The following is a 19,088-nucleotide window of genomic DNA, read 5'->3' as shown; positions in this document are numbered from 1 at the left end:
TCTACTACTATTTTCCAATTTCCTCGCCTTTCTTCTGCACTATCCACAGTGGCGTAGCTAGTGTGTGTGCCGCCCGGGGCGGCCCATGAGTTTACCGCCCCCCGTGACCCTACAAAAAATACATATTGCACAGTGACTCACTCTTTTATATATATATATATATATATATATATATATATATATATATATATATATATATATATATTAAATAGTTTGCCTTACTGTTGTCAGACAAAAGCCACCCCGATCAAAATAGGGGGCTTTTGTCTGGGTGGCTTTCGTCTGGGGGGCTTTTGTCTGTACCCCAGTGAGGATAGTGTCTTAGTATAAAATCGCAATGCTGTGAAACAAAATCTTAATATTTAATCTCAGTACCCCAGCAAAAGTCACATCAATATTTTTTAACCAATACTTTAATATTTCTTACCTTATAGTATTATGTCTTCCAACGAAGTAAATAACTGGATCGAAAACACAAGAGAACTTAAAAGTCGTCTAGCCTCCCCTCGTCTTGTCACGATGGAGACTTGTGGAGAATTGAAGTGAATTGCTTGTAACTGGTGGATTGGTCGGCTGTACATGAACTGATATGACCCGAGACTGCATGGTTTTGCAGCTACTGGAGAAGTTAATTCTTCCCTTTGTATCGGCGGCAAGTTAATCCTCGTCTTGTCTGACCTAACACCTGACCCACACCACATGAGCTCACTGGCGTACTTGTTTGAAGTTGTTTCCTTAATCCTCAACAGGTTACAGGTTGTGTGTGTGGCGGGGGGGCATAGCAAGGGTGTACGTAGCTCATGACGTGGCCGTGATGATGTGGGTCAGGTGTTAGGTCAGACACGACAAGGATTAACTTGCCGCTGATACAAAGGGATGGATTAACGTCTCCAGTAGCTGCAGATATGGGTGATGAGCAGACCCAAAAGTGCCGCCCGGGGCGGACCGCCCCCCCCGCCCCCCCCTAGCTACGCTAGTGACTATCCACCAACCCCAAGTCCCTCCAAATTCCACCATTATTCTTCAAGTCCAGTTCCCGCACCACCAATCTACGCACCTGCATCAAGATTTCTTCATACTTTACTTCACCCATCGATCGATCGACCACCCTCTTTCTACACAGTGCCACCAGCAAGCAACACCTCCTCCTCCGCGCCATCCTTGCGACTGCCGCTCCTGCCAGCGACCTTGGCGTCCCTCAAGCCGCGTGCCCTCACTCTGGGCACCCTCACCACCCAGCTCTCTCTACTCAACGCTTATTACCATGCTACCTACCCAGCAACAAGCTGCATTGTACATCCAATACAATATGTATACAGTGAGCACATTGTGAGTTTCCTTTCTCCAGCCCATCCTGAGTGTGAACCAATATCTCATACCCCCACAACAGTACGCTACAATATATTTATATAAAGGACCAACACAAGCTGATAAGTGGCGAATATGTAAAAAAAGAAGTCCTAAACGCTGTTAAGCTCCGAGCCTCAGACCCACTCTAGACGTCCCCTTGCAGTAATTGCATGTCAACAAGTTTCCCGTATTCTGTTGTAGCGTATCCACTACACTGTCTTTCACGTAATACTTATACTTGTGGGACACGCTTTGCTTGACACTGTGCCCAGTACTTCCCAACCGTGTAACAGATGTAACCGCTAAGCGCCCACCAAAGCGGCTAACACGGCGATCTGTGGTAAAGAGGATAAAATAAAATAAAGCAGAATTTGAAAAAAGTAAGTTGTTTTTGTTAACTAAGAAAATGATTAGTTAATAAATCAAGCACCATTATGAGAAGTAATGGCAGGAAATATATTTATTTGTTAAAGTGAAAGAACTGGAAATATGTTAAAGGAAATCTAGTTCCAAGGTTAGATAATAATAAATATATTTTCATTATATGAAGACGATCCGATTCTCCTTCTCCACGAAGACAACAACGTCAGGTAAGAAAACTAAGAGCAGATGGAAGACTGCGCTGTTTTGCTTCCTCAACCTCACGGTTTCTCTAAAGTAACTTTATATTAAAAATTTCTCAATATTTACTTATTCAAAACAAATCATCATAATGGAATATTGAGACTGTTTGTTGTGAAAAGTTGTGCCAAAGTTTGTAGGAGTACAAATGTGGATTCATGGCCGGCAGGGGTAAGTTGTTGCTGCCCCGCATCAAGACGGCCGTGCCTCACTCGCCCTCTGGTAGTGAATTCCATCCTTGAACAGTGTGCCTGCTGACTCTTTAGTGGTGTAGACTAACCCTTTTAACTCGCTCCAATGCCTAGAATGAGCAGGAAATCGTCATACTCTTACCATGGAGTCAATGAAGGTGGGTTGCCCTTGTAGTATCCTGCGATGGTGGGGATATAAACGTTCCTCTACAGTTGTTTAGCTAGGATTAAACGAAAATAATCATATTCCAGTGAACACACAAGGAGATTCTTTCACAAAAAACTGCAAGACTTCTTGTCCCATAAGAGATAAAATAAAAATTTACTGTATGAAGGAAGTTACTGTGAATTTCAACAAGAAATCTACCTATCATTACAGTATTGATTTTTCTTTTATTTTTATCTTCTGATAAGTAGGTGTACTGTATATTGTATTAATTTATGGGGAAGGTTAGAATGTTGGCAAATATTTTCGAATTAAATATTAACATATGGTAGACTCCATGTGAAGAGCACAAATATGTGCTACGAACAAACCTTGAACAAATGGACTGACCTGCGGCCAATTTTTCATAAAAACTAGGGTAAATTTTCACTAATGCACCGGTCTTTGTTTGGATGGTAAAAATATGTTTTACCGATGTTATTTGACGAGTTAACAACGAATTTGAAATTAATTTCTGCCGGAAATAAATAGTTTTTGAGACCCCCCTACCCCACCCATCAATCTTAACGATTTTTTTTCGAGTAAATCACAAATACAAACAACAACCAAACCTAACCTAACTATTTTTCTGATGAAACTGCAATTGACGTAAAATAATCTCTATCACAATGTCGGCACAGCTCTTTCCACCTGTTCGGCCATATCTGGTTATTCACGTACTGAAAAATCTAATCTCCGCTCCCGACGCACCCATGCATTGTTCATTAGCTAAGACAAAAAACTCTTGCCTAACTATAAGTCTCCTATCGCTATGGCCAATAAGAAATTCCCACACCGCTCCCCGCACATGCGCTGTAGATGCTTAAGAAGCCAACACGGAGGTAAGGAGCACTGCGTGATGGGTGGTCAGACCTTCTCTGAGACGTAAAGGTATTTTTGCGTTTACACACCACACATTCCTACCACTAATCTATTATCATATTCGAATAAGACGTCTAATTATAAGATAATTTTCATTTATTACATTACCGTCGCAAATGTATAATAACGGAGATAGCGTATCCAAAGTTTTCTCTTTAATCCATTAATCTTCCGCCATTATCGCCTAACTCACCTCCCACACTGCATGTCTCCTTCATAAATCATCATGCGCATGCGTTCCTGTACATGTCACCCGGCCAATCTAAAGCGTTTTATTTTTTTGGCAACTAATGTAAATGATTTTGGGTTTAATTCGTGGTATTTTTTGGCCCAATCAAATTCGAGTTTTATTTTGGGTCTCATATTTCGAAATTCAAATTCATTTTCAACCATGGAAGTCTGCGATGGGTGTCACTTCAATTATATGGAGCTGATTGAGAGTTTTTGGGAAAAAACGAAGAAACTATAGCATTTTTTCGATCACATGGTGTTCTTCCAACCTCAGTAAAGTGTCCTAAGTGCAAGACTGAATGTAAATACCGCAAAGAACAACATATGTGGCGTTGTCATAACTTGTCCCTTACAGGCCAATAAGGTAATAAATTGGTGATTCCATCATATGGTGAGAGTCAGTTAGGTTAGATTTTTGTTTTGCTAGTGTTTTTGGTGTATTTTTTTTATTCGCTTAGCCATTATTTTTTTTTCGGAAAACGTCCAACGAAAAAAATAAGAAAAAAAAACACTGCTAATTTCCGCCAGAAATGAAGGTCATATTCGGTCTAAACACACACAAATACACTAGAAAAATAAATTTTTGTCTTTCTAACAGAGTATGGTGTGCAAGTGCAAATTTACCGACGTAAACAACAAATGGCGACACTTGTGACTGACCAAATCTAATAATATTGAAAAATCAATATCTCGGTTATCCTTTATTTCAGGTCGGAATATCACAGAAGAAAAAGGGTCCTAGAATTGTCTAAACATTACGAAAAACATAATAACGCGAGAGAAAGACTGGTGCATGATTGAAATTTCACCAAAACTATTTTAAAACCTTGCAATTTCACCATTTTTTAAGATGGACACGTTTGTAGTTTATGCAAAAGTGGTTACAGTCTTTTTATACTAGTGCACCGTTCTATCTCTGTTAGAAATATGTTTTTCCGGGTGTTTAGACAATTTAAAGACATTTTTCTTCTGTGATATTTTTGTCAGAAATCAAGGTTAGGTTTGGTTGGTTTTTGGTGATTTTCTGTTTTTTTATGCATAAAAAGTGGTAGGTTAAGTTAGGTTGTATTTCTGGTAAAGGTGTCGACAAGGAATTATCCGAATTGGTTGAAATTTTTTCTTCACACTAATATCATATTAAACACAAAAATGGAAATGACAATGCATAGAACCTAATAGAACCTGACCTAACATACCCATAGGTTGGGTATGTTAGGTCAGGTTCTATGCATTATTGTGTTAATTTATGTGTTAAACAACTTACCTTAATATTGAGGTTGATATAATTCAGCAATGGCGAGGAGGAATTCGTAGAAGCGCTCACCATCATCTATAAGAAACGTCTCTTGAAGAGGGATTCAGCGAGGTAAACAACAAAAGTGGCGCTGGGAGGAGAATTGTGAAGCGGGATAGAGTAAAAAAACAAAACATAAAATCATAATAGAAAGTTGTCATTTTTTTTAATATTCTTAAAATCATCAAAACAATAAGTACAGCAAAAATAAAGAAAATCAACAAATAACTAATGGTGGTAGCCATTGTCTACACCTTTACCATACAGTATTTCTTTCGGTATTAGAAATAGCATAAAAGAAAAATGTCTTAGAATGGACAAGTTGACAGTCAGAATTTTTTTACAAGGTCAATGGGTAAAGAAAATGCTTAAAATCGCTATGGTAATGATATTTTAAAATAAATGAAGCCAAAAAGTGTAAAAAATAAGAGTTAAAGTTGCTAAAACGTCACGTGAAAGTGAAAAGCTCTGTGATTGGTTGTGACGTCACTGGTTAGCGCGAGCCTCCCAGCCAGCTGTGGTGTATGTGTTGTTACCAGCAGAAATACAGGAATTTTGGCCATATACAATGTTGATATACACAGGTGTACCTTAGTTTTAGGTTAAAATAAATTACTGCTCAAGTATCAGCGTGTGTGTTTATTTGCTGCGTGCCAAAATGATGCAAAAGACCGATAACTCCAACATGGAAGTTTTCATCACTGTTCTCTATTTCATGTCTGGAAAATGTAAGTTTTAGTCTCTGATGTCTATATTTAATGTTGTGGAAGGGCTAAAGACAACCATGGCCAGGGGATGGGCTTGAGAAGATCAGATGACATGTAATTTAACGTGTTTCATAGCTGGATGGCGGAGTTCTTGATGAACCCTGGTAGTAGTTGTTCAACCTTCTCGGCCGATCGGCTCTGTAAATAAATATTAGATAATTAATTGTGGTTAATTGTGCAACACAGTAATACTATTTTGAATATATAAATATTACTAAGCACAAACTAATTCAATGGATATTAGCTGCCCATACAACAAATTTCATCGTATAAACATTCCAAACAAATTGGTATTATTTTGGTTTTGGTTATCTGGGGAACCTTAAGATTCTAACTGGGATTAAGTACTTTAAACAATAAGACACATAATCTCTACAGGATTTCTGTCACAAACATTTTTTGATCACATAAGAAAATACAGATCATATGTTAGGTTAGGTTAGGGTAAGATGAGTTGTAAGGTTAGCATAACATACACTGGTAAGCGGGGTGGTAACTCTAAACTGGTGATTTCCGATAGAAATGAAGGTCAACATCGTTCATAACACATCACAAACCTTCAGGGAAAAATGTAGTCTGCTTGTCTTATATACGTGGATGATCAAAACTTAAAATTTACCCAATATAGTCTATCTCGAATCTAAACATCCAAATGTTTATGGTAGTTAAAGTGGAATTTTACCCATTATTTAATATAAATGATGATATATCCCAGTCATTACAGTGATATGGCTGCGAATAACATTTGCTGACTGGGGGGGGGGGGTAATTTTTACTAGTGTACAAAGAAATTTATATTCCCTTTGTGTTTGCCCTTAGGACAATTATTGTATGTGTGTGTGTGTGTGTAGACACACACACACACAAATAATAATTGGAAAATCCTCTCACAAATAATCAGAAACAAATTTATTAAAAATGTGACAGTCTACCCTCAAGTCCGTGCTTTATTAATAAAGTAATAGAGCACGGACATGAAGGTAGACTCACATTTTTAATAAATTTGTTTCTGATTATTTGTGAGAGGATTTTCCAATTATTATTTATTTGTAGTTTGTGTGTCTACACACACACACACACACACACACACATATTTACAATACAGGTAAAGGAAATTACTGTCTCTAGAACAAATGGCTCCCTGTCCCAGCCGTGAAAATGCCGTCAACCTTAAAACTACCCACAAACCTTTCTTGGGTACATTCTGGTTGTCATCCGCGAATAATCGAGAACCGCGAAGTAAAAATCCGCGACCTTGGGGGGCATACTGTACTTCTAAATTGACTCGTATCTTCATCTAGTACTGATATACTCTGTAAATGTAATGGAAAAAAAAAGAAAGTCTTCCAAGTAAGAATACATGACAGCTGAGCTGGTGTGAACATGGGAGCTTTTTATGTCCATAAGAACAGAGGAAACTGCAGCGGGCCTATTGGCCCAAACTGGGCAGTCCTATTTACACCCAACCCTTATCGCTCATATATCCATCCAACCTATGTTTGAAGCAGCTCTTCATGGCACATTTCTTCACTTATGAGATGTCCATGACTTAGACCATAAAAAAAAAAACCTTAAAACTTACCTGAACGTGGCATTTGGGGTCTAAAGCGGCTATCTTTGTACTACAGTAAAACCTTGATTAATCGACCCTCGATTAACCGACTTTCGGATTAACCGTCGATCCCAACCCCCCTTTTTTTACATGGGGATTAGCCCACCTGGGCACAGATCACTGACCCACATCGGGGCCTAGGGGGCAACAATGTAATAATAATAATAATAATAATAAAAAACCATAAAGAAATGCAAAAATAAAAAAAAAGAGTGAGAAACAATATACCTATACAGTGGGGTATGCTATAACGAACGTAATTGGCTCCAGAACCTCGTTCGTTATAGCATTCGTTCGTTATAGGATTAATCCGTTCCAGGCCCCCAAATACAACCACTTAACACTGAACAAATTCTGTGGAAAATGTAAAAAATACGGTACTTTATCTTACCTTAGTGTTATTCAGCATGCAGGTACCCCTAAACACTGGCACATCACTATCACTTCCACTGGGAGTCTTGGCTTTAAGGTCCTCAAACAATTGTTTTGCCTTCTCACAAATTATAGCTTCACTAATGTTACCACCTGCCATTTCTTTCTCCTTTATCCACACTAAGAGTAAATTTTCCATCTCTTCAATCACATTACACTTTGCTTTGCTAAGTCTAAAGATTCCCTTAGCCACTTGCACAGTTTTTAACTCCTCTTTATTCTTCAAAATCGTACATATAGTCGATTTAGCCATCCCATATTCATCACTAAGTTTCGCAATGCTTCTTCCATTCTCACGTTTCTTTATAATTTCTTTCTTAGTTTCAAGGGTTATTAGCTTTCTCACTCGCTTTGGACGACTCATTGTTACAATTGTATACTTGTATAACAAAATAGTTATACAAATAACGCGAATTTCCACATCAAAAGACGAAATTTCAACAATAACAGTGGTGCACTGGCTACACAATGAGACAAAGATGGCGCCTGACGCTCTTGTTGTGGGTCGCGGTACAACAATATTCATGCGCCAGGCGAAATAGTCCCGTATTCATCCGCGTTCGTTGTAGGAGTTGCGTTCGTTATAGCATTCTCAATTTTATAGGTAAAACCGTTCGTTATAGGAATATTCGTAGTAGGATCCGTTCGTTATAGCATACCCCACTGTATGTATGTTGTGTTGTCAATAGTAAGAGAAATAATTGAGACCCTGCAATTGTGTGTAAATGAGGCAGAAAGTCAGATCAGCAACCTGGGATTTGGTCACAATTTTCTCCATTTTTTATTCACGGTTTCTGTGCTGGTTCATATTTATTTCCTAAATTGGTTAATGTTTTAAAGCAAATTCTATTGAAATATGAATGGCAAATGAACAAAAATGAATAGAGGGACTTAAATGAGGTAGGTTAGGGATAGGTACTTTGAAAGTGTGTGTGTGTTATTTTCTTAGACTTTATTTACTATTAACCGACCTTTTGGATAATCCGTTGACCCCTTCCCCCTATATGTGGGCGGTTAATCAAGGTTTTACTTACTTCCAACTGCAGCTGTGAGTTTGATAAAGAGCATCGTCTGCTGGGAAACTGGTGACGTCATTGCAAATGGCGGCCCTGTTTCTAGAGAAATAAACATCTCTACTATTATAGCAGGACTTTAAACGTTTATTACAAATTATATTTACCATACTGTATCACTCTACGAACGTGGCAGAGTGTATTTCTTGTGTTTACCCAGAACCGTCAACTCTTCCATTGTCTAAGCATTCGGAAAAACCTATTGCTAACACCGAGAGATAGAACGGTGCACTAATATAAAAAGACTGAATGAACGGTGCACTAATATAAAAAGACCGAATGAACGGTGCACTAATATAAAAAGACCGAATGAATGGTGCACTAATATAAAAAGACCGAATGAACGGTGCACTAATATAAAAAGACCGAATGAACGGTGCACTAATATAAAAAGACCGAATGAACGGTGCACTAATATAAAAAGACCGAATGAACGGTGCACTAATATAAAAAGACCGAATGAACGGTGCACTAATATAAAAAGACCGAATGAATGGTGCACTAATATAAAAAGACCGAATGAACGGTGCACTAATATAAAAAGACCGAATGAACGGTGCACTAATATAAAAAGACCGAATGAACGGTGCACTAATATAAAAAGACCGAATGAACGGTGCACTAATATAAATTGACCTGAATAAAAATACTGGGTTTAATCTTGGCATTTTCATGCCAAGTTCCTTTATAAACACTAGAACTGCTGAAAATGAAACTGGCGCGGGAATGAGAGGCGAGTGTGGCAAAGAGCGTGGCCACAAGACTGCCAGGAAGACAAGGTAGTGCACCTAGGTGCCTAAATATCTACCAAACTAAACATTTGCACAAGAAAATAGAGTAAGAAATAAACAGCAAAACAAATAACTCGTCTGCGGGTCAGTCGTCAATATTAACTGGATATTGTGCCATGACCGGCTAAGTTCCTACTAAGGTTATTTTACCGTGAGTGCACTCTGATTGGTTAATCATCCATTACCAGCGAATAACGCGAGAACTATATTTGACCATGACTGGCGGCATTTGGCATTTATTTCTCCGTGAGTTGATCGTTGTGTAGCTATAGACATACCAAACCATCTAACAAAAGTAGAGGTAAAGATTCATTTTAGGTCGAACATGGAATTTCATATTTCTATATAGGGAGAAGGGAAAAAAAAAACTAATACGTTTCTGGCGCAATACATATTTTTTTTGGTATTTTAACCTATAAGACCTCCCCAATTACCATCAATATTGGTTGTTCAAAGTGGGCAGTAGAGGGAAAATGTGGGGTAAAATAGTAAAAAGAAAACGAAACAATCCTTTCATACCTTACCTAATTTGTAAAAATACCTAACACCACCACTACCACCAGAAGGAGTTTGATTTTGTTCATTTTTTCCACAGATGTTCTTATTAAAAGAGAGGTGACATTTACTAGAACATAATTCCAAATAGAACCAGACCTAATCAACCAAGGAAACTTACCTAACTTCCTAGCCGGGAGGGGGGACGGAGCCCGTCATATTAAACAGAAAGTACTTAGTCAATTAGAGTGCACTTGAGGTAAAATAGCGTTATTAAGCACCTAGTTGGTCACTGCAAAATATTCACTACGGCCCAGTACTTGCCAACAGTGCATAACAGAGACGTGACCGACCTCCCAAGCGGCTGACGGGCCGATCAGTGACGAAGAGGATAAAAGTAAAAGTAGAACTAATCAACCAAAGAAGCCTACCTAACCTCCTAGTCGGGGCAGAGCCCCTGGACCCCACATCATATTAAACAGAAAGTACAGTACTTATTTTGATATCTTGTACTAATGAAAGCAACTTTGTTAAAGCATCATGGTGTAATTTTATGTTTTTAGTGGACATTAGAGTACACCCAGACTATGCAGGTCAGTTGTAAAGAAACAGACGACACGCGGTGACTAGGCAGATTTTTGGGGGGGGGTATTTCTGGTAAATACAGTAATTCAACTTCGACATTACCTCCAAAATATTGACGATCCAAGTGAAAACAGTGACAATCCCAGAAATGTTGAAGGTTAGTTATGAGCTTAACGGCTAGTAAAAGTGAATGAAAATGGTTACTTCTATTGGAAATGCGAACGTCGGTAAAACTAATCTTCACCAAAATGTTTGCCTGTCACAAATAATGATTCTGAATCTAACAGTTTGAATTACGAGTTGAGCTTACTCATAACCAAGCCAATCTTATTCTAACCTAACTCTTTATATATTTTTGTACACTACTGTACTGTTTAACTCCCTTTATTTTAATGCATTATTAAACAAACATAGTATCTTAAAGTATTCTGGCAGTCCTGGAAGAGAATACAGTACAGGTACTGCAATTTTACAAGAACTTTGAAGATATTTTTGTACAGTATACTGTAAGTGATAAATGGGTATTGTTTCATTTTCAACCAATATGCACCCTCCACCAATCCGCTACGAGCCTTTCGAGTCACTTCCTGCACCCTCCACTGCTAATTAAGGTATTCATTCTAGGTTAGGTTGTTTTTTTAGTTTAGCTCAACTCGAGAGCCATATTGGTTGAAAATGCAAACTTACTGCTAATACTGTACTGGGTAATTATATTGGACTTCACAGCCGCTGATTTTTCAAAGAAAACAAATTTAAAAATGCCACAATTTCACAATGTTTTATTGTGGGCACTGTTGTAGTTATGGCAAATGTGTTAAAAGGTGGTTATTTCTAAATTAAGCCAAACCTAACCTTAGTTGATAAGAAAAACAAGCGGCAGAAGCATTGTTAACCCCTACACCCTGGGCTAGGTTGCCGCTGGCCGTATCCCCCATCAACTTTAATAAAAATAATTTTGAACCTTTTAAAATGATAAAACAATAAAAAAGAAGTAAGAAAAACTATATATTGACCCTCTAGAAACTTCCCTGGCAGTGCTGAGGGAGGGAGATAAGGGGACATTGTTGTGTTGACAACTGACGCTCGTGGCCACTTAGGCACTTAGCGACCATTTTCTGCTTGCCTTTGTGTACTGGATGGCCAATAATAGACATATTTACTGATCCTAATACAGTATAGTCTGCATTTACGTGGTCAATTGAACCCGTGGAGGCCCGCGTAAAACGAGAAATGTGTAATTGAAATAACAGAGAATATGGGATTAATTGAAATAGAGACTGGACCGACCCCCAAACTCCACTTTTTTCGACACAATACGTACCTTGTAGTCAAAATAACATTTTAATTTTATGATGGTATGCACACACAATTAATAATTTAAAAGAAATATCAATAATATTAGGTTTTTTAACACTTACGTTAGTAGAAAAGATGGCTGGGCACACGGCGGATGGGGGGTTGGTTCCGAGGCAGAGGGCAGATTATTGGCCCTCACCTGTATCACTTGTATCAATTGTATCACTATCCACCACAGAGGCTTGCAGGGCCTCTTTGTCAAACCCCTCAGAGTCCATATGCTCACTATCACTGACTTGGGCCGGCTGTGGTGGGTGGCGGGTGAAGAACTCGGTAATGTTTTGATGACTGGGCGACCTTGTGCGCACCCTGCCTGCGCCGCTTCCTGCGTAAATGACCAAATTTACCTCATAATTAAAGCATTTCATTCTGGCAAGGCACCGCGTAAATGACCAAATGCGTAAACAAAAACCGCGTAAATCCAGACTATACTGTACTTATTTCCTATAAATAATTCATTTAGAAAATTTTATTTGCATTATTTTTCTTAAAAAGTGCTTGGCAACACTCCCGCAGTTTGTCACCAGGCTGTCTGGCTGTCTTTGTGTCTGGGATGGCCAGTAATGCATATAAATAATTATAATAATTATCGGAATAATAATTCCACAAATAAATACATTTATAACATAGTCATAGCATTATTTTCCAGTAATACTACTCTGCAATACAACTACACTACTTTATGTGTGAGAGGTTGAGAAACGACTCTCCGTGGCTTCAGGCTAATGCGTACTAACTGCATTGAGTGACTGAGCCCACCCTCGCTACCCTGCGTGTAGCGTGACCACCAAATAGTCATGCTGGAACCTTATAACCGGCACTGGGCATTCAAACATTGGTGCAAAAAAGTCGCGCGTTCCGGAACGTCAACAAGGGCGTTGGGGTCAAAGACCTCACTAACCTAACCAAAGAAACCTACCTAACCTAACTACCTAGATGTGAGGCTCAACCCACTGGATCCCCTGGTATATTAAACAGAAAGAACTTGCTATGAAATGGTGTAATTTTATGTTTTTTGTGTATGTGAGAGTAGCTGCCTGGTCTGTATGACTCATAAATATACCCTGGTGGTGATGATCACGCTGAGGTTAGGTCAGGTTTAATTTAGATATAACCACCTTTTAACACATCTTCCATAACTTTTTTTTTATGGGGAATAGCCTGGGGGGGGGGAATGAGAGTAAAAATAGAAGATAAAAAGACTAATATCTCCATTAGCTGGAATCCTTCAAACCCAGAAATCTCTGATAGCTGGAATTGAAATTTTCCGAGGGGCACATTTTCCAGAAAATTCAGAGAAAATGTATCATGGTACTGTACTGTACCCAGAAAATTCTGGGGATAGGGGATTTTCATTCTGTGTTTGAGAGATGAAAATCAGAGGCATTTTCCGGAAATTCCGAGAAAATTTTCTGGTACCCGGAAAATTCTGGGTGTGGGGGATATTTTTCTGGGTCTAAGGGATAATGTAATGCACAATTTGTAGAACTTCGGAGAATATTTTCAGTTATCCGGAAAATTCCGGGGTTGAGGGATTTTTTTCGGCTTTGAGAAAGTCACCTCCTACTCGGAAATCTGTCATTCCCGGAAATGCTCTGCACTAATTGTTCCAGCTAACTGTATTAATCTACACCATGAAGATGCCGGAAAACCAGCTTTTTTAAGTGAGACAGATTGTATGAGTATAGAAACAAAGAAGGAGGCAAGGCAGAGCATTCCACAGTTTGGCTGTGTGAGGAAAGAAGGATGCACTATAACGGGTTATTCTAGTGTGACCGGTGGGCATCGCGGGTAAGACGTGTGTTATGAGTCCAGGGCCTTGCCGGCGGTACACAGGATGCCAAATCCACCGAACATTGCCCGTTAAAGTACCTGTAAAAGAGAGAGATTGAAGCAACATTGCGGCGAAGAGAAAGGGAAGAAAGATTATCAACTAAAGGAGGAGAGTTAACAAGACAAAATGCCTTTGATTCCACCCTATCGAACAGTTGGACAGAAGAAGATCCACCCCAGATATGAGAGCAGTACTCCAAGTTAGGATGAATGAATCCCTTGTAAGCTTGAAGCAACTGCTCAGGAGTGAAGTAGCTAGGGCATCTTTACAGCATTCCCAGCTTTTGGGAGGCAGCTTTAGCAATGTTGTGGATGTGTGGCTTTCATGACATTTTAGAAAAACTGGTGAGGCCTAGCATTCCACTATAAAGCACAGTGAAATTGTGGCATTTTAAAATTAATTTTCTTTGAAAAAATCAGCAGCTGTGAAGTCGTAAATATTTGCCTAAGAATATAAACATCGAAACAGATAACGTATCGGCTGTGAAGTCCCTGATTTTAGCCCTGTACTGTATTATTTAGGTAAAGGTGGAGGAGATGGCTAGCACCTGAATGCATTAATCTATTTTGTTCTACAATTGTTCTTTGTGTGATACTAAATAATAAAATCAAAATGAGAACATTGTAATATTTTTGGTATTATTTTACAAGTGGACTCAAAAAAGATTTTGCAAATGAATAGTCTCACCCATCTCTATCACTTCTCATTGTGGCATTTCTATCACAAATGACATGAAAGTGAGACAGTATTTAAGATTTTTGGAATGGGGTTTCAGGTGAGGTGCTCGTGACATCCTGCCTGTCTTATTTAGCCAATGAACGGCTTGATTCTTAGCTTTTGGGAATACAGTGAACCCTTACTTAACGTGGTTAATTGAACCCACGGCGGCCCGCGTAAAGTGAGAAACGCTTAAAGTGAACAACATAACATATGGGATTAATTGAAATAGAGACCGGGCCGACCCCCAAACTCCACTTTTTCCCGACACAATACGTACGTTTTACTAAAAATAACATCTTAACTTTATGATGGTATTCACACACACATAATATAGAAGGGAACAATCAATAAGGGAATAATATACTGAAGGTTAGGTTAGAAAAAAACAAGGTTGGGGTTAACACTTAGGTTAATAGAAGAGATGGGTCAGCGTAGGGGAATGGAGGCTGGTTCCGAGGCAGAGGGCAGGCTATTGGCCATCAGGTGAGTCTTCATCGCTGTCATCCACACTTACTAGTGCCTCCCTGACAAATCCCTCAAAGTCATCATCACTGTCTCTGTCACTATCACTGGCTTGGGCTGGCTGTGGTGGGTTGCGGGCAAAGAACTCGGTTATGCTTTGCTGACGGATGGTGTTTATGTTGTCGTGATAAACCTTGATGTAGGGCTCCATAGTCTGCAACAGCTGGATAGTGAAGATTTCATACCTGTTAGCGTCAGGGTCGTCGGAAAGGAGGAGCTTGACTTTCTCAATACACTCGATGGCACCCCCTACATTACTATGGGATAACTGGCGTTCTTCTTGGGATGACACACCACCTGCCTCTTCACTGACGTCATCATCATCTACCATCTCGTCGGTAGTCACATCAGGATCCCTTATCACCTCCAGGATGTCGTCGTTGGTGGTCTCGGAGAAGCCTGCATCTGTAACACTCTGCGCAGCTTCTCTGGCAAGGTCCACTGCTACTGCAACAGTCTAAACCTCACCAGTCACAGATTTACTCTGCCTAACACCCGGAATACCTTGCAACACATGTCTCCATGCGTGACGAATAGTTGCTACAGACAGCTGATCCCATGCCTCCACCAAGAAGTCCACAGCTTTCTTGACGTTGAATGTTCTCCAAAATTGTCTCACAAGTACTTCTTGCTCTGCCAACTGTTGATCCTCGTTGTCTTCGCTCTTGCTATCGGTGTTGGTGTCACTCAGGTTACGCAACTTTTCCTTGGTGTTGGTGTAGTCGTTCAGGAGCTTGAATTTCTTGGCAGAGAATGCAGCTTTTACATTACAGATCAATTCTTGGTCCATGGGCTGTATTATAGACGTAGTGTTGGGAGGAAGGAAGACCACTTTTACGTTGGGGTGACGATCTAACAGTAGGGGTGAGTGTCCTGGTGCGTTGTCAAGCAGCAACAAAATCTTGAATGGAACATTCTGTTGCTCACAGAATTTCTTCACATCGGGAACGAAACAGTCATCAAACGAGGAGAGGGACAGAGTAGAGAACATCCACGCCTTACGTGCGGTCAGCCAGTGGACATTTAGCTTGGTCATGTCCATGCTCTTGTAGGCGTGCGGCTTGCGTGCTGTGTGGATCACCGATAACTTGAGCTTACAGGTACCGGAGGCATTGGTGGTAAACAGGACGGTGATGCGCTCCTTCTGCAACTTCCGGTCCCGACACATGCTGGCATTCTTCACAACGAAGGTCTTGGAAGGTAGCTTTTTCCAAAAAAGACCAGATTCGTCCATGTTAAACACCTGGTCGTCGGTGTACTGTCCTTCCTCCATAATCTCACGTAAAAACGGAGGAAATCCCCTAGCCGCAACACGGTCAGCACTAGCTTCTTCACCACCAATGTTGATATTGGTGATCTCTTTCCTCTTCTTAAACCTCTGTAACCACCCAGAGGAAGCATTAAAGGGTTTGGGCTCTGCAATTCCCATCTTTCGTGACACTGCAGCATACAGTTCACGTGCGTACTCCTTAACTGAGCGCGTGTCCACCGCCATGTTCTGTCGCGCCTGACGAACCAAGTAGCTCACAAGTAATTTTTCCGTCTTGAGAAGCACCTGGTTGTGGAATTACTTGATCATAGAAGCACCTGTAGACTTATAATAATAATAATAATAATAATAATAAACGGTTTATTGAAAACGTTTGCAGCCCGAAGGCTGAAAATATACATTGGACATAAATGACTTATTACATACATTGGTGGTTTAACAAAAGCCTTCATTAGAGAAAAGTTAAGGAACATATACAGTGAACATAAAGATTAATGTTTACACACGTAGATCATGTGAGCGGAGGTGTTGAACAGCAGTAACTCCTTTGTGATGTTCATGTGCTCCTTTATCTTGGCTGCATCCTTCTTAATTGTCCTGATCGTAGACTCGTTAACACCATGCTGGCGCGCGAGATCAACCTGTCTTGTTCCTTTCTTCAACTCTTGTATGATCTTATATTTAATTTCGTAGCTTAACGAACGTCGTGTCTTCTTTGGCTAAGGACGGCTGGGTCCAGGTAATGCAAGGTTTCTTTGTGGTGGTGGTCCGGTGGAAGCCATTCTTATGGAACAATGGATACCGATATACGTACACGGTGTAGCCGGGAGGGGTGTAACTGACGCGGGTAGGTCAAGGGGCTTGAACGCTCCTGCGGCGGGGCACGTCATAGTACATTAAACCAATCACAGCTAGCGGGGAGGGAGGTAAGGATGCTTTGCCTAATCACAGTCCGATACGTCATATGACGTCACCGATAACGCAACAAAGACATACACTGCGCAACCTACTCGCGCCGCTTACACAACATGGCGGATGGCGGGAGGTTTGGATCCAAAAATGGCGCGAGATGACCGCCAGTCGCTTTCCGCGTAAAAGGCGTACACACACCGCGGAAAGTGAGCATTCCGTGTTCGGCAGGGTACCGCGTAAACGTGGAAACGCGTAAAGTGATACCGCTTAATGCGAGGGTTTACTGTAACTAGTAGGTAGTAGGCAGCTACCAAACAGGGAGGTACTATCGCCTGGGAAGATATTGGAAGCATAATGTGTTTTCTAATGGTAGACTGCTGCCATATGGCATCACAAAAATTGTGACCAAGTCCCAGTTCTTTTTACAGGTTTCGTCCACCAGGGCACAGGTCAATGACCCACATCAGGGCCTGGGAGCAAAATTATAATCATCATAATAAATTATTATTATAATAATAAAAAAATAAAATATTTTTTTAAATCAGCGCAAACGATCATCTGTTTCCGAACAGAAATCGTGGTTTCTTGCTCTAGAGAAATAATACCTTGTGAATATATGATAAAAACCCTTAATGTTCCATGAGAGAATAAGAATGATTATTTTTTTGTGTTAAGTGATAACAGCTTTTAATTAAGACAGGCAAATGATTTGTGTTAATATCCCTTATGATGGTTGTGTAATCTCGTATATAGGTGTGTATGCCGTGTAAGCAAAATCGCTATTTTTCAAATTGCTGGTGCTCACTCAAATATGCATGAATCTTCAAAAAATTGCATGTGGGTATTTTTTATGTCAATACACAACAATAAAACTTTGAACAGCATTGTAGGACCATTTTTTTTATTTTAGGAGGGCAACGGTCACACCCTATTGTGGGTCTCTTGAGCACAGAGTATTTTTACATTTTTACAGTACAATTATTGGTCATTCTGAAATTTATTTAACATATTGACAATATATAGTGCAGTGCAGTGTTGATTTAAAGAAAATAATCTTGAATTACACCTAGTGAACTTAAAATTTTATTGGTGAAATGACTGCATCAAGCATGGGGTGATTTCTCTCCCACCCCCACTTCTAATTCCCATCATCATCATCATCAACCAAGAGCCTTCTACATACACACCTCAAAGTAAGTGTACTTTAGTGTATTTATTTTTTTACTTTGTATGTAATTTTCGGTGAGCTGGAGCCAGTTACTCAAAATCCCATTGAAACAATGGTTTTGGTTAACGAACGACCTTCTGGAACGAATTGTGTTCGTTAACCGAGGGACCACTGTACATACAAAGTACTGTATACCGGTAATAGAATTAACAAAACATTAAATATAAACTAAATACAGTACTGTACTGTATGGTATACTGTACAATAATAAATAAAAAACAATAGAATACTGTATTTTAACTTACTTTGGGGTGTGTATGTCGTATTCCCAGCAGTTTTGTTTACATATCAAATAGCTGATTGTAGAGGCAGTACAGTAGATGATGACATGCCATATTCTTTACAGAGTGCATTGGTGCTAATGCTTCCTTCATGTTTCATAATAATTTCTTTACTGTATATTATCAATATACACTCCACTGTAAACAAAGTTAAACTGAGAAGCGTTGGTGGGTAATTCGATCAGCTGATGGGTGCACAAAAGCTGTTCCCTGTACTGTCTTTATTATCAATATGCTACCTAAATTTCAGAATGACCAATCATTTTAATATAAAAATTGCAAAAATATTCAAGAGACCAACTTTCTTGATATTTACTCCACTGGAAACGAATGTAAACATAGAACCAATTACTGTATTGGCGGACTAGCCGATCAGCTGATGCGCACAACAAAGTGTGTTTCTCGTAAGGCTGTTGTAAATCAAAGTTTTGTTCGT

The 19,088-nt window shown here is 39.6% G+C and overlaps 1 protein-coding gene across 5 annotated transcripts in view; it reads left to right on the top strand.

Moving 5' to 3' along the window:
* Positions 1–1,879: 1,879 nt before the first annotated feature.
* Positions 1,880–19,088, top strand: part of LOC121877485 (mediator of RNA polymerase II transcription subunit 31-like) — a 71,870-nt gene continuing 54,661 nt past the window's right edge. Inside the window, exon 1 of one of the 5 annotated variants that reach the window (XM_042383267.1) lies at positions 1,880–1,940. In XM_042383267.1, coding sequence (XP_042239201.1) covers positions 1,895–1,940 — 46 coding nt within the window. In that variant the 5' untranslated portion in view covers positions 1,880–1,894. Of the gene's footprint in view, positions 1,941–2,061; positions 2,321–19,088 lie in introns of those variants that run through there. The other 4 variants (XM_042383266.1, XM_042383269.1, XM_042383268.1 and 1 more) reach the window with 4 other exon arrangements.

Source organism: Homarus americanus, unplaced genomic scaffold (assembly GCF_018991925.1).
Source record: "Homarus americanus isolate GMGI-L3 unplaced genomic scaffold, GMGI_Hamer_2.0 scaffold367, whole genome shotgun sequence".
Taxonomy (NCBI): Eukaryota; Metazoa; Arthropoda; class Malacostraca; order Decapoda; family Nephropidae; genus Homarus; species Homarus americanus.
This window is presented reverse-complemented; position numbering and strand designations above follow the sequence as displayed.